This window comes from Panthera uncia (assembly GCF_023721935.1).
Source record: "Panthera uncia isolate 11264 chromosome B3 unlocalized genomic scaffold, Puncia_PCG_1.0 HiC_scaffold_1, whole genome shotgun sequence".
Taxonomy (NCBI): Eukaryota; Metazoa; Chordata; class Mammalia; order Carnivora; family Felidae; genus Panthera; species Panthera uncia.
This window is the reverse complement of record NW_026057582.1, coordinates 8,617,186-8,629,942: the sequence shown is the minus strand read 5'-3', so window position 1 is coordinate 8,629,942 and position 12,757 is coordinate 8,617,186. Positions and strand designations below refer to the sequence as shown.

At 51.6% G+C, this 12,757-nt stretch overlaps 1 protein-coding gene across 1 annotated transcript; it reads left to right on the top strand.

Moving 5' to 3' along the window:
- The first annotated feature begins 8,028 nt into the window (after nucleotides 1-8,028).
- Nucleotides 8,029-11,885, top strand: TCL1B (TCL1 family AKT coactivator B). Its single transcript, XM_049611926.1, has 4 exons — nucleotides 8,029-8,198; nucleotides 10,261-10,437; nucleotides 10,619-10,696; nucleotides 11,272-11,885. Exons 1-3 carry the CDS (start codon nucleotides 8,037-8,039, stop codon nucleotides 10,670-10,672), a joined length of 393 nt encoding a protein of 130 aa, XP_049467883.1. The 5' UTR covers nucleotides 8,029-8,036; the 3' UTR covers nucleotides 10,673-10,696; nucleotides 11,272-11,885.
- Nucleotides 11,886-12,757: the final 872 nt, after the last annotated feature.

Below are 12,757 nucleotides of genomic sequence, written 5' to 3'. Positions count from 1 at the left end.
GTTCTTGCCGATAAGGAAACTTGAATCAGACAGGCCGGGTCCACTGTGGGCCCGCAGGCCGGAGCCCATCAGACTAACTGCCCCTGCGCCTTCCCCCAGGCTTGTGAGACCAGACAGCGCCCATCTGGCCAAAGCCCGCACCCTGCTCTAGAGCAAGGGCCAGCCCAGGAGGAACGTTCCGCAGGGGAGGGCGGCCATGGGAAGGGAGAGCTCCCTGTGGACAGCGACAGCATCTGTCCAGTGGGAGACTATGAGGGAGGAGCTGCCTCGCAGGTGGTAGGCAGGAGAAGGGGCTGGAGGGAGGGACAGGCCGCTGGGGACAGGCCTAAGGTCCTAGCTGTTTCGTGTTGCAAAGCTCGAGAGAAAGTCCCAAGTTCTCTCAAACTTTACGTTCATCTCTCCTGCATCCAATTTTTCCTCTGCAAGCTTTTCTTTTTCTTCTCATTCTTCAGTAAAGACACTTGACTTTGCCTGCCACGCCTGGTATGCTAATGTTATGGAAACTGATAGAAGGTTCCATCTTGCCCCATCCTGGTGGAGAAAGGGCCTGGCCAATGAGGCAGACTACACCACTTGGCCATGTTCGATATTAGTGAATGATTGTGTGTGTGTGTGTGTGTGTGTGTGTGCGTGTGCCACTATTGTATGTTTTTAAAATGCATAATTGTATAAGTTTGCATTTTCTCAGCTGTGAGGTTGAGTGTCTTCTCGCGTGGTGGTTGGCCATTGCCATTTCCTTTCCTGTGAAGTTATTTGAGCCTTTCCCAACTTTTCCAATGGGTTGTTGTCATTGATTTGCAAGAGTTCTTTATATAGGCCAGAAACTAACACTTTGCTATACATTGTTAGTATTTTGCTCACTTTGGTCATTACGTTTTCCTTAAGGTGTCGCTGTAGGAGGGATACTTTGGGGCACCTCAGAGTTAACCGGTCTGTTTTTGTCTTCCGCTTTGTGTGTCGTCTCTAAGATAGCTGTCCCTACTCTGGTCGTAAACAGGTTTCCTGCGATTCTCTCTCAATAATCTCATATATTTCCTTTGTAAAGTTAGGTCTCTCTAAGCCATTTGTGATTTTATCTCATAAAAGGTGGAGGAGTTGGGGGCGCCTGGGGGGCTCAGTCGGTTAAGCATCCAACTTCGGCTCACGGTTCGGGAGTTCGAGCCCCGCGTCGGGCTCTGTGCCGACAGCTCGGAGCCTGGAGCCTGCTTCGGATTCTGTGTCTCCCTCTCTCTCGGCCCCTCCCCCACTTGCACTCGGTCTCTCTGTCTCTCTCAAAAATAAATGAACATTAAAAAAAATTTTTTTAAAGGTGGAGGAGAGGAATTCTCTCTTGCCCCCGCTAACCCAAACCCCTTACATCGTTCTACCCCTCTTCCCCCTGTTCCCTCCACTGCAATGGAAAGAGAGCCCTTCCCGCTTCCAGGACAAACCTTCCATTGGGGCTCCCACCTCTGTGCGGTCCTTCTGCAGGACATCCTTCAATGAATGCCCCTCCTGTCATCATTCTGTCCCTCTCTCATTTTCTTTTTTTTTTAATATATGACATGTATTGTCAAATTGGTTTCCATACAACACCCAGTGCTCGTCCCAAAAGATGCCCTCTTCAATGCCCCTCACCTCCCCTCCCCTCCCTCCCACCCCCCATCAACCCTCAGTTTGTTCTCAGTTTTTAAGAGTCTCTTATGCTTTGGCTCTCTCCCACTCTAACCTCTTTTTTTTTCCTTCCCTTCCCCCATGGGTTTCTGTTAAGTTTCTCAGGATCCACATAAGAGTGAAAACATATGGTCTCTGTCTTTCTCTGTATGGCTTATTTCACTCAGCATCACACTCTCCAGTTCCATCCACGTTGCTACAAAGGGCCAGACTTCATTCTTTCTCATTGACACGTAGTACTCCAATGTGTATATCAACCACAATTTCTGTCCCTCTCTCATTTTCGTCAGCACAAAGACATGGTTTCATTGCCTCCACCTTCAAGGCGCCCTCCCTCCCTCGGGGTCAGATGGAGGAGCTTGCAGCCGGCCAGAACCACTGCCAAGCTATCAAGATCTGGGTAGAAGAAAAAAGAATTTTCCAGAGCACCGGGGAGCCGTGAAGGCAACAAGCACCAGAGGAACTACACTTCTGGCGGAGGGTGGGCCGCCCAGAGGTGAGCACCCACAGCCTGCGTTTTCCTTCGGGCCGTTTCAGATTCTGGGCACAGGCTGGAGGCGGGAATCCAGGCCGGGTCCAAGGCAGAGGGCTCCGCGCAGGCTCGAGGGGCCCAAAGGCCCAGGCAGATTCCACGGTGAGATATGTTTCAAATTACGAAGCTGCGTGTTACGACAGCCCTGAAGAGCCCTAAAGTCCCGAGTGGAGTTTTCTGGAGTCTCTTGAGAAGACAAACACCGGCCGGGGGTTGGAGTTTCTGGGACGATGCGAGAAGAGCTGAAGGCACCGGAGGGAGCAGTGAACTGACACCTGCCGTCAGTCGTCAGCCACCTGCAGCTGCTTGTGCCCAGAGAAGCACCTGCTGATTCGCTGTGCAGCTGGACACACGAGGAGGCTCAGGAGACCTCACACGCCTGCTGCTCTGTCCTTCAAGGCCTTTTATAAATGGATGTGGCTCAGGACAGGATGCTGAGCAGTGACACCCTCCCCCACACACCCAAGACAAAACCCAATCTTGTCCTTTTTTTTTTTTTTTTAAATTTGAGAGAGAGAGAGAGGGTGCAAGCAGGGGAGAGGGGCAGAGGGAGAGAGAGAGCGAGAGAGAGAGAGAGAGAGAGAGAATCTTAAGCAGACTCCACACTCAGCACAGAGCCTGATGCAGGGATCAATCCCATGACCCTGGGAGCATGACCTGAGCTGAAATCAAGAGTCAGACGCTCACCCGACTGAACCACCCAAGCAGCCCCCAGCTGACTCTTCTGTAGTCTCTCTGTGCTGACACAAAAGCCTGCCAAGCTCTTGATTGGAAGCCACACTACAGGGACAGGGCAGGCTGAGGGTGGACAGGCTGATTCTTATTGGAACCAAACCTTGACTTTGTTCTCTCCTACCTGGAATTAAACTGTCCGATACCTCGCTCCTCCTGCCCAGCAGAGGAAAGGGTTTAACTCCCTCTCGGGGAAAGATAACATGATCTAGGACCTTTCAGTGCTTTCATACATAATATTAAGTATTCCTTTAAAAATGACTCCGAGAGAAAAAGCAGACAATAAAAGGAGAGCCACTGGTAAGCCAGAGTTGTCAGAGAAGAACTTTATTTATTTTTTGGTTTTTTAAATGTTTATTTATTTTTGAGAGACCGAGAGAGACACAGAGCACGAGCAGGGGAGGGGCAGAGAGAGAGAGAGAGAGAGAGAGAGAGAGATGCAGAATCCGAAGCAGGCTCCAGGTTCCGAGCTGTCAGCACAGAGCCCGACACGGGGCTCAAATTCATGAGCTGTGAGATCATGACCTGAGCCGAAGTCAGACGCTTAACCAACTGAGCCACCGTAGGCACCCCTAAAATAACTGATTAGTATGTCCAAGGATATAGAAAGGATGATGGACAAAGTGGTTAAAAGGGTAGTTATCAGAGGAGTTTGAATCTGTAAGGAAGCCTCAAATGGGCATTCTGGCCCCAGTATCTGCAGTTAAGAAATCTGACTGGGGGCGCCTGGGTGGCTCAGTTGGTTAAGCGTCCAACTTCGGCTCAAGTCATGATCTCACGGTTTGTGGGTTCGAGCCCCGTGTCGGGCTCTGTGCTGATAGCTTGGAGCCTGGAGCCTGCTTCGGATTCTGTGTCTCCCTCTCTCTCTCTGTCCCTCCCCGACTTGTGCTGTCTCTCTCTGTCTCTCAAAAATAAATAAATGTAAAAAAAATTAAAAGAAATTTATTTTAAGAGCAGATCAGACACAGCGGATGCCAGGATTAATAAACTGTAAGAGAAGCCAATATATAAAACATCAAAACTGAGACTCAGAGAGGAAAATAATAATAATAATAATTTGGAAAGGCAGAACAGAGCACAGGAAGCATGATATACAGTTTAAAAGGTCTGACAGTGTGTAAATGGAGTCCTGGAGGGACGGGGGGTGGAGAATGAGGTAGGAACGAGATACTGAAGGTACAATGACCGAGAATTTCCCAAAATATTAGAAAAGCTATTAGCGTTCAGTGAATTGATCCAGATCTAGGTCAATGTACAAAACTCAGCTGCGTTTTTGGGCAGCAGCAACAAATACAGTACAGAATTTAAAATAACAGTAGATGAGGCCCACCCATATTATGGAGGGCAATTTGCTTTACTCGGCGTTCACCAATCTAAACATTCATCTCATCCCCAGACACCTTTGAGTGGATACACAAAATTAGCCAGCATAGCAGCCAAGGCACTCTCGAAGAAGAACAAGGCTAAGGGACTTACGCTCAAAGATGTCAATATCTGTTTTAAAGCTATAGTAATTAACCATGTGCTATTGACACAAGGTCTTAAAGTACAGCAATGGAAGAGCCACGGGCATCCGGAAACAGATCCATGCATATACGGTCCCAATTTTACGTCCAAAGTAACGATAGTACAGGAGCGAAAGAATAGTCTTTTATTAGATGATATTAAATTAATCAGATATCAATATGGAAAAAAACTTAATCTAGACCCCTTCCTTTCTTCCATCATACACGAAAACCAATCATATCTAAACGTGAAAGAATATAACCTTGGAAGAAAACAGAGCACATCTTCAATGCCTTAGAATCAGCAAGGCTCTCTGAAACCCACCTTCTTCAGTTCTGCGTTTGGGTTGAATTTCTTTTATCATCCAGCAAATTTATTCTGTTCACCATGTGACATAAGTAGACTTGGGATTTATTTTATTTTACTTAAATTTTTTTCAATTTTACTTAATTTTGAGAGAGAGAGAGAGAGAGAGACAGAGCGTGAACGGGGAAGGGGCAGAGAGAGAGAGGGAGACACAGAATCTGAAACAGGCTCCAGACTCCCAGCTGTCAGCACAGAGCCCCACGCGGGGCTCGAACCCACAAACTGTGGGATCGCGACCTGAGCCGAAGTCGGACGCTTAACCGACTGAGCCCCCCAGGCGGCCCTACAGTTGGGACTTAGATGTTCTTGTTTGTGTTGTTAACTGAATCATCCCCACCCAGGCCTTTTCTAGCGGTCACTGACTACGGAGCCGCTCTTTTGTTTTACCATTGGTTCCAACATTCATCAAGTGCATATAGATGCCATTCCCTTTGTCAAGCACCGTCATTGCTCTTGACCAACTTGGTCAGAACCAACTGGTCGGGCTGGCACTTTCGATCCGCACCGTAGAGCACTGACTTCCTCCCACCCACGCACGATGCCTCCTTTCTTACCCTTCATCTTAGGAGCCTGCGTCCTCAGCACTGGCTAAGCCTCATCATTTCCTGGTCTCCAAACACACCCTGACTTCCCCCTCTTCCAAGTCTGTTCTCGCCGCTTCCCCAGTGGAACAGCCCCCCCCGTGCCATGCTACTTCCAGGCTACCTGCCTGTGGTGTCCTGCCTGCCTTGGCCAGCTTGGGCTCGGTATGCGGGAGGAGCCGAGCAGACGGTGCAGAGATCTCCGTGACTCTTAGAGCTTTCTGAGCCCGAGTGTTCTGTGCCCCTTTATTCGGGGTTTGGAATCATCCCCAAGCTGGGTGGGCCTGGTGCCAGGACCCTGGGGCTTAGGGCTTGGGAAGGGCTTCCTCTGCTGGAGTGCTGGAGGAGGACAGCACAGGGGCCAGGCAAGACTACCCAGTCGTTAACAGGCTCTTCCAGGGAGCAGTCCTGGAGAGGTCAATGTGCTTCTCAAAGACTTTGGCGACACCCACCCCAGAGAGTGAGTAGACTTCAAGTTGTGGGTACCAAAGACGGGCCACTTGGTCAAGAGACGTTGCCGTATCTCAGACGTGATACACAAAGAGGCCTGCTGCAGGACAAGGGTCTACACTTGTGTTCTCCTTGCCTGCCAGCTCTGGTCTTTCTTCAGTGCAGGGCCAAGGTCACGGGGGGACGTGGGACGAGGAGGGCGGTCAGTGAAGCCGTCTGTTCATTGCGGGTCTCTGCGCTATCTGATGGTTTTGTTCCGTTTGCTCATGGAAGCCTCTAGTTACATCTTGTCCCCATACCGAGGGGGAGGTGTTCTTGGCCTTCACCTCGCCCCCATGGCCATTTCAGCAGCAGCCATGGGAAAGCTCTCAGCTCCTGGTTCTGCCTCTCCCACAGGTGAGCCAGACTGGGTGAAGACAGGCAACAGGCGCATGAGCGTTAGAGCCGGGAGCAGCTGGGTCCACGTTCCTCCTCCACCACCCGCCCTGCTTGGGCCACGAAGCCGCTCAAGCCTCAGCTTCTCCATTTACGAAAGACGCAGATGACAATCTCCAGCTCGCGGAGCTGTTGGAGGACATAAATGAGACAACATATGTCGAATGTCTCACTTAGCGTGGGTGCCCTGCACATACGCACCAACTGTGTCCCCACCCCATCTATAGCCACACACCTGCTCATCAGGAAATGAGACTGAGAATATCCACTATCAGTGGAGGGACAGAGATAAACACTCTTGGCGTCAGTGTTACACGGGCAGGACTGATGGATTGTCCTCAGGGGAGAGGGGACTAGTGTGGGGACATAACTATTGGGCATCATTTTTCCAGGACCCACTGGGTACCAGGCACTGCTTTTTACACACACTCATCTGATCCTCGTGGTAACCCAGGGGGTTGGTACTTGCAGCAGACCAAGGCTCTGGGTGGCAGGGGGGGACGGGGTCCCATAATCCCTGTCTCCTGGTATCCACACCCTTGTGTGATCGGTCCCCTCTGTTTGGATATGGGTGGGACCTGCTCCAACCAATAGAATACGATAACAGGTGTATTCCATGTATGCGATCACTTTATACAAGACTGTAATGACCTCTTAGGACCACCCCAATCCCAGGCCAGATGGACAAACACCAGGGAAGGCAGGCAGAGTTACTGTGAAAAAGGCTCAGGAGCTCAGAAGCTGCCCAGTGATTTCAAAGGTGGTCGCCCTACCTGCCATTTATTCCAGATCAGGAACCTGGCCAGAAATCACTTTTTGGTCTTCCCAGAGGAATGACATCATCTCAGTAAACAGTGTCCTGTGTGCTAGAAGACCCATACCTGTGGTTTTCAAAAGGAAGATGACCATTTCGTGGTGCATTCAGACAGAGCACGGAATGCCTACCAAATGGCCTGCCTCTGGCTTCTGTAGACTCACGACAAAGCAGATCTGATAAGTTGGTGGGGCCAGGTGGACACTTTGGACCCTGTGGCCTAGGATGGACAGGCAAGATGGCTACTTGCCCTCCTTCCCCTCGTTTCTGTTACCAGATTTTGATATCAAATATCCCTGGGGCACTGGTGCCTTCTCTGACAGGAGGGAGTTGGATTTGTCCTTTAGACCTTGGCCAGGTACCCCCAGGGGCAAGAGCCCACTGAGCTTGAGGGACCTCTAAACTCAAGAGAAAGTCTTGGCCTGGAGTCCTACTGAAGGAGTGGCGAGAAGTCTGTGCCGGCTCAGAATCTGGGGCAGGGAGGTCTGCATGAGGTCTGGGCACAGACCCAAGGCCGGGAGGAAGGTCGGGGATAGAGCCTGCCATGAAAACTGGGGAGGGGGTGCTCAGGAAGGGGGCTGCATGCAGGGGAATCATGGGAGCGAAGTGAAGTGTTGATCTTACGGAGCCATCCAGGCCCTGGGCACAGTGCCCTGGGGTGTCTCTGTACCCAGAGAGTGGCCTCTTGCCCCTTGCGGCTCGTGACCTTGTGCTAACGGGTCCAGACTGACCCAGCTCCACCCGCCCCTACCCTTCGGCCCTGCCTCTGCCAGCCCCCAGCGGTGGGAGGCCTCCCCCAGCTCTCGGTGGGTCCGCCCCTTGCCGGCCCCCTGCGGCTCAGGCCCTGCCCTCCCCGGAGCCCCTCCCGCTGGCCACGCCCTGTGCGGGCCCCGCCCCACTTTAAGGTTGCTCTGCACCTGGGCGGCCTCACTTGTGTCTCCAGGCCCGCGGGGGATGTGCTCTCGCCATGGCCTCTGGGGCTTCTCCGATCCTTGGGGTGCCCCCGCACCGTCTGTGGGCCCGGAGGCCTGGCATCTACGAAGACGAGAAGGGGAGGACCTGGGTGACGGTGGTCGTGCGGCTCAGTCCCTCCCAGAGAGCTCGGAGCAGGGCCTCCCCAGGCGGCACAGTGAGTTGTCAGGCATGGGTGTGGGGGTCTGGGGGAGGACTGTGCACGGGTGTCAGCCCGTGGGCCTGGCACATGCAGCGATAGGGCCCGGGACAGAGGTGAGAGGAGGCAGTTCTCAATTGTCTGGAAAAAACTGGCCTGTGCTGAGAGCGAGCACAGTGATGTCTATGCCTGATGCAGACCCCCAGGAGCCCCTGCCTGGAGGGACCACTGGTCTGAGCTTAGCCGGAAGAGATGATGCAGCCAGCCCTCATTGGGAGCCCAAGGGGGAGGTAGGGCCCAGGCCTCCCCCCAGTGCATGCTGGAAAGGCATCACAGCTGGGCTCTACAGGATGAGTAGGAGTTTTCCAGGAGGTATTGCAACCTAGAGGCAGCAGGTGAGCCAACGGTGTAAAAGAAACGTTGACTTTGGGTTCCCTATCTGCAAAAATGAGAATAATCTGCCTCCTTGGCAAGTGAGAGGCCGCTCACCAGCTGCAAGGCCTTGGGGGCGTTCAACAGATAACACCTTCCGGAATCCCACCTGGGAAACTGATTCCCGAGGCGAGGGTGGAGTGTAAGACCATTTAAGGTTCAAAAGCTCCCCAGGTGGTGAAGACAATCACTCAGGTTGGAAGGCATTCCCTGTAGATGAGGGCTTTAGATTCCAGTCCATCTTTGAGGGATACAATAAATACTTCCGTGTAATATGGTAAAAGCTTATCTGGGTATTAAAAATGCCATTTAGGCCATCATAAACATTTTAAACAATACAAAATTCTAGCAATCTTCAAAGAGGCTCTGCAGAAAATTTTGGGTGGAGAAGACTGTAAGTCTTTCCCACACCTATGCCAAATAAAGCATGCAAAAAATTCTGAACAAAGTATTTTGGTAGGTTTTTTTGAAAACATAAACATGTTTTCAGTGGGAAAAGTGGATTCGAGTAACGTAGTGAAGGATGCAGTAGAGGCACCCAGAGAACGAGCATTTCCCCTTATTTAAAATAATTACTTCTTAGAAGTAGATCTCTATTTTCACATATAATCTTAGGATGGGAAGCAGTGTTCTGAGCCTGATCAAACACAAGGACCAGAAAACTTTCGGTAGAGGGTCTGATAGTAAACATTGCCAGCTTTGCAGGCCATACGGAGTCTATAGCAACTGCTTGACTCTGTCCTTGTGGTGAAAAACCAGCCAGAGACAATGTGCAAAGGAATGAGCTTTTGTTTATCTACAATAAAGCTTTATTTACAAAAGAGGTAGCGGGCCAGATTCGGCCCACAGTTTGGTGATTGATACCTGATCTAAAGCCAGAATCCAAAGGGAAAGAGATTTCACCATGTAACTAAAAGCATTTCCTCTGCCAAAAGAACCCATACAAAATTAAGACAACAGACCGAGAAGAGTCATTCGCCATATGTATGACTGATAAAAGGCCAGTATCCTTAACTCGTAAAGATGCTCCTCACACACAAAAAGACAAATACTCCGATAAAAAAAACTCCGTAAGGAACTTTCCATTTTGTTGCATGACAAAGGGAGCTTTGGTTATAGTTGTTGTTGATTTTCCCACTCACTTTTATACCTTTCTGTATTAGCCAAATTTCATTTTATTTTATTTTTTATGTTTACAATAAGTACGTGAATGCCGTGATCAAATATGATATATTTTTGGGGGAAACCCATCACTCCCAGATCCTAAGGTGTACAGATACTTTATTTTTGGAAAGATTGAAAAAAACTGTAGAAATGGCTGAGACAGAGGCCTAAGAATATAATCAATTGCTGATGGGTGGGGAGAGTGGCTAACTTTTCACGGGTACCGTGGGGTGTGGTGGAGTGCAAGTCAGCGGGAGGACCGTACTTGGGGGATCCAGGAGAGAACCAGTCATCCCAGATCCAGATGACACCCCCAAGTGCCATGCCAGGTGCCATGGCTTTAGGTGTGGGATTCTGAAAATATTCACATCTGACGGGGCAGTTTGCCAGCTGGGCCCCGCATCCGGGACTGTGTGTGTTTGCGTGCAGACCAACCATTGGGGGAACCCTGCCCCTGATGTGCCCTTCTCTCTGGTCCCTTCAGCATGAGCCTGAGCCCAGCGTCACAGTCCACATGTGGCAGATGCCAGTGCACCCCCAGGAGCCCGTGTCCCCCAGCCAGCTGACCCTGTCCCGGCTGCCCCTCGTGTGGCAGCTGTACTCTGGAAGAAGGTACAGAGCAATGGATTCCAGGCTCTGGGAAATAGTGAGCCATGGCCAGGCAAGTGTGTGGTGGCCCCAGGAGAGGGTGATGAGTGGCCTGTGGTCACTGCATGTGTGCAAAATGAGGCAAAGGATGGAGGGACCGGACTACTGAAATCCACAAACCCGTGTTTCCATCTGCTTCAGGCGGATGGACAAGCATTTCCTGGGGACTCTGACCACTGCTCCCTCTCCTGCAGATCGACTCCACAGAGGAGCTGGTCCTGACGGAGCTGCCACCAGGGAATGGCTGACCACAGAGAGCGGCTCACAGGCTGGTATGTTGGGGTCCGTGTCTCTCGGTGTGGCGGTCAGACAAAGGCAAGGCGGTCTCTCTTCTTTACAGGAAGGCAGTGCTGGTTTCCCTTCCCTCATGCTGTTCCCTGAGCTTATCTTCCACAGCCACCCCGTCACCCTCCTCCCCTGATCCCTTGGATGTGTTTTTCACTGTGGGCAGGTCCCCCACCTTCACAAAGCATGAGATCTCACCAAATAATAGTCATCATGTAATCTTTGTAAGAATTCTGTGAGGTGTATGTATTGAAGTGCCACTCTCCAAAGGAGAAAACTGAGGGTTGGAAGGATTTCCCCAAGACCTGGAGCCTGGAAATAGTAGCAGTCAAGCTCACATCCAGTGAGCATGATCTCTTGGTCTGACCATTGCCCTGGGGTGTCACCAGTCTCATTGGTGGCAGTGGCCTTCAAGGACCTGCCTCCTCCCTGACACTAACCAGGATAGGGCCAGGTGCCTTGGAAGGACAGGAGCTGAGGCTTGCCCTCCTGTCCCTGGGTCCAGCTTGGGTTGGGCGCCCCATTCCTCCATGGTTCTCTGTCTCCTTCTGTCTTCTCCCAGGTCTTGCCGGCCCTATGGATCTTCAGTGAGGATCTTTTCATACCTGCCCTTCTGTTAGCACATCTAGCATGGCCTCCCCGGGGGGAAGGAGGCAGCTGGGCCCCTGCCTACTCTGCTTTTCTTGTTGTCGTCAGCTGTCCCGCTCTGCTCCACACTCAGTGACTTGCTGGACGGACCCCCATCTGTGTGCTGGGCTCAGCTCCCCCACTGGCTGCGATCCCTGGTTTCTCTTTCCCCTTTGTGCCCTCATGCCGGCCTTCCAAGTGCCCCTTCCCAGATCCCCATCAGGCCCCCTCCAGGCACTGGCCCGGTCAGACCCCCGGCCTCCAGTGCAGCCCATGATTGTTACTTGCTGTCAACCCACTCCATGTCAGGCAGGGAGTGACTCAGTTTAAGAGCAGGCCTCAGAGGGAGCCAGGTCTGGACTTGGGACTCAGATGGGCACCAGTTCTGCTGGGCTGCTGGCCTGGAGTAGATGGAGTGCTGGGCAGGCTGTCCACTCCTGGTCCCAGGCAGCCTGCACCAGGGGCTGTGCGCAGGGATGGATGGATTTGGCCCACAGCTCTCCTGCTTCTTCAGTCCTTTGGCTCCTGCGTGTGATGCTGGTCCGTGAAGTTTCCTCCCCGTACTGGTTAATTAAACTTCATTGCTTGTTGTCAACTTTTGTGCTGAGTCAGAGCTTAAACTGGTTTCTGGTAGAGAAGAGCAGCTTAGGCTGCACTTAAGGTTAAGGTAAATTCTAATTACCCATTTGGTGCTCTCCCCACTAGGAGGAAGCTGTGATTGGCCCGTTTCAGGAGCAGGACACCGGGGGAAGGCAGGGAGGTGAGACTCCTGGGAGGAGGGGGCTCTTGGTGAAGCTGGGAAAAGGCAGAGGAGACTCTGGCAGAAGCTGGAGAGGACCCTGGCTTTTGCAGAGGGACGACGCCCTGGGTGTCTTTGCAGGATGGTGGAAGGAACAGCCCGTGGGCAGAGCATGAGCCGCTGTCCGAAGTGCTGACCAGGGCCACGGGTAGGGGTGGGGGAAGAAGAGGGCCGTGTGGGTACGGGGCAGGGTGACAAGTCAGTGGTGGCAAGAAGAGGGAATCCCCTCCCTCACACCAGTCATGAAAAGAAATCACCAGTGGATTAAAGTCCTAACTTAAAAAAGAATCCGTGAAAGCATCGAAGAAAGAGCAGGAAAATACGTTCCTGATCTTGGGGCATGAGAATCCAGTAAGACACAGAAAGCCAAACACAGGTTGTTCAAGGTAAATGTTTTCTATACGACGGGAGACTGAAAGGCAAAGGTGGAGGACATTAGGGCTTTATACAAACCCCTAGAATGCAGAATGCATAGAGAACATCTAGATATCTCTAAGAAAAGGGGGAGAATGTCAGGAACTAGCAACTTACCGAAGAGGAGACGCCCAGACGCTGGAGTGGGGAAGCGTGGATTTCAGAACGCTGAGGTCTGGGTCTTTGTTGCTGGTAGAACTAAAGTCTC

Coding starts and splice junctions, on each gene's coding strand:
- TCL1B (XM_049611926.1), top strand. CDS start 8,037: ATGGCCTCTGGGGCTTCTCCGATCCTTGGGGTGCCCCCGCACCGTCTG. Junction 8,199..10,260: donor GGGCCTCCCCAGGCGGCACA/GTGAGTTGTCAG, acceptor TGGTCCCTTCAG/CATGAGCCTGAGCCCAGCGT. Junction 10,438..10,618: donor AAATAGTGAGCCATGGCCAG/GCAAGTGTGTGG, acceptor CCTCTCCTGCAG/ATCGACTCCACAGAGGAGCT.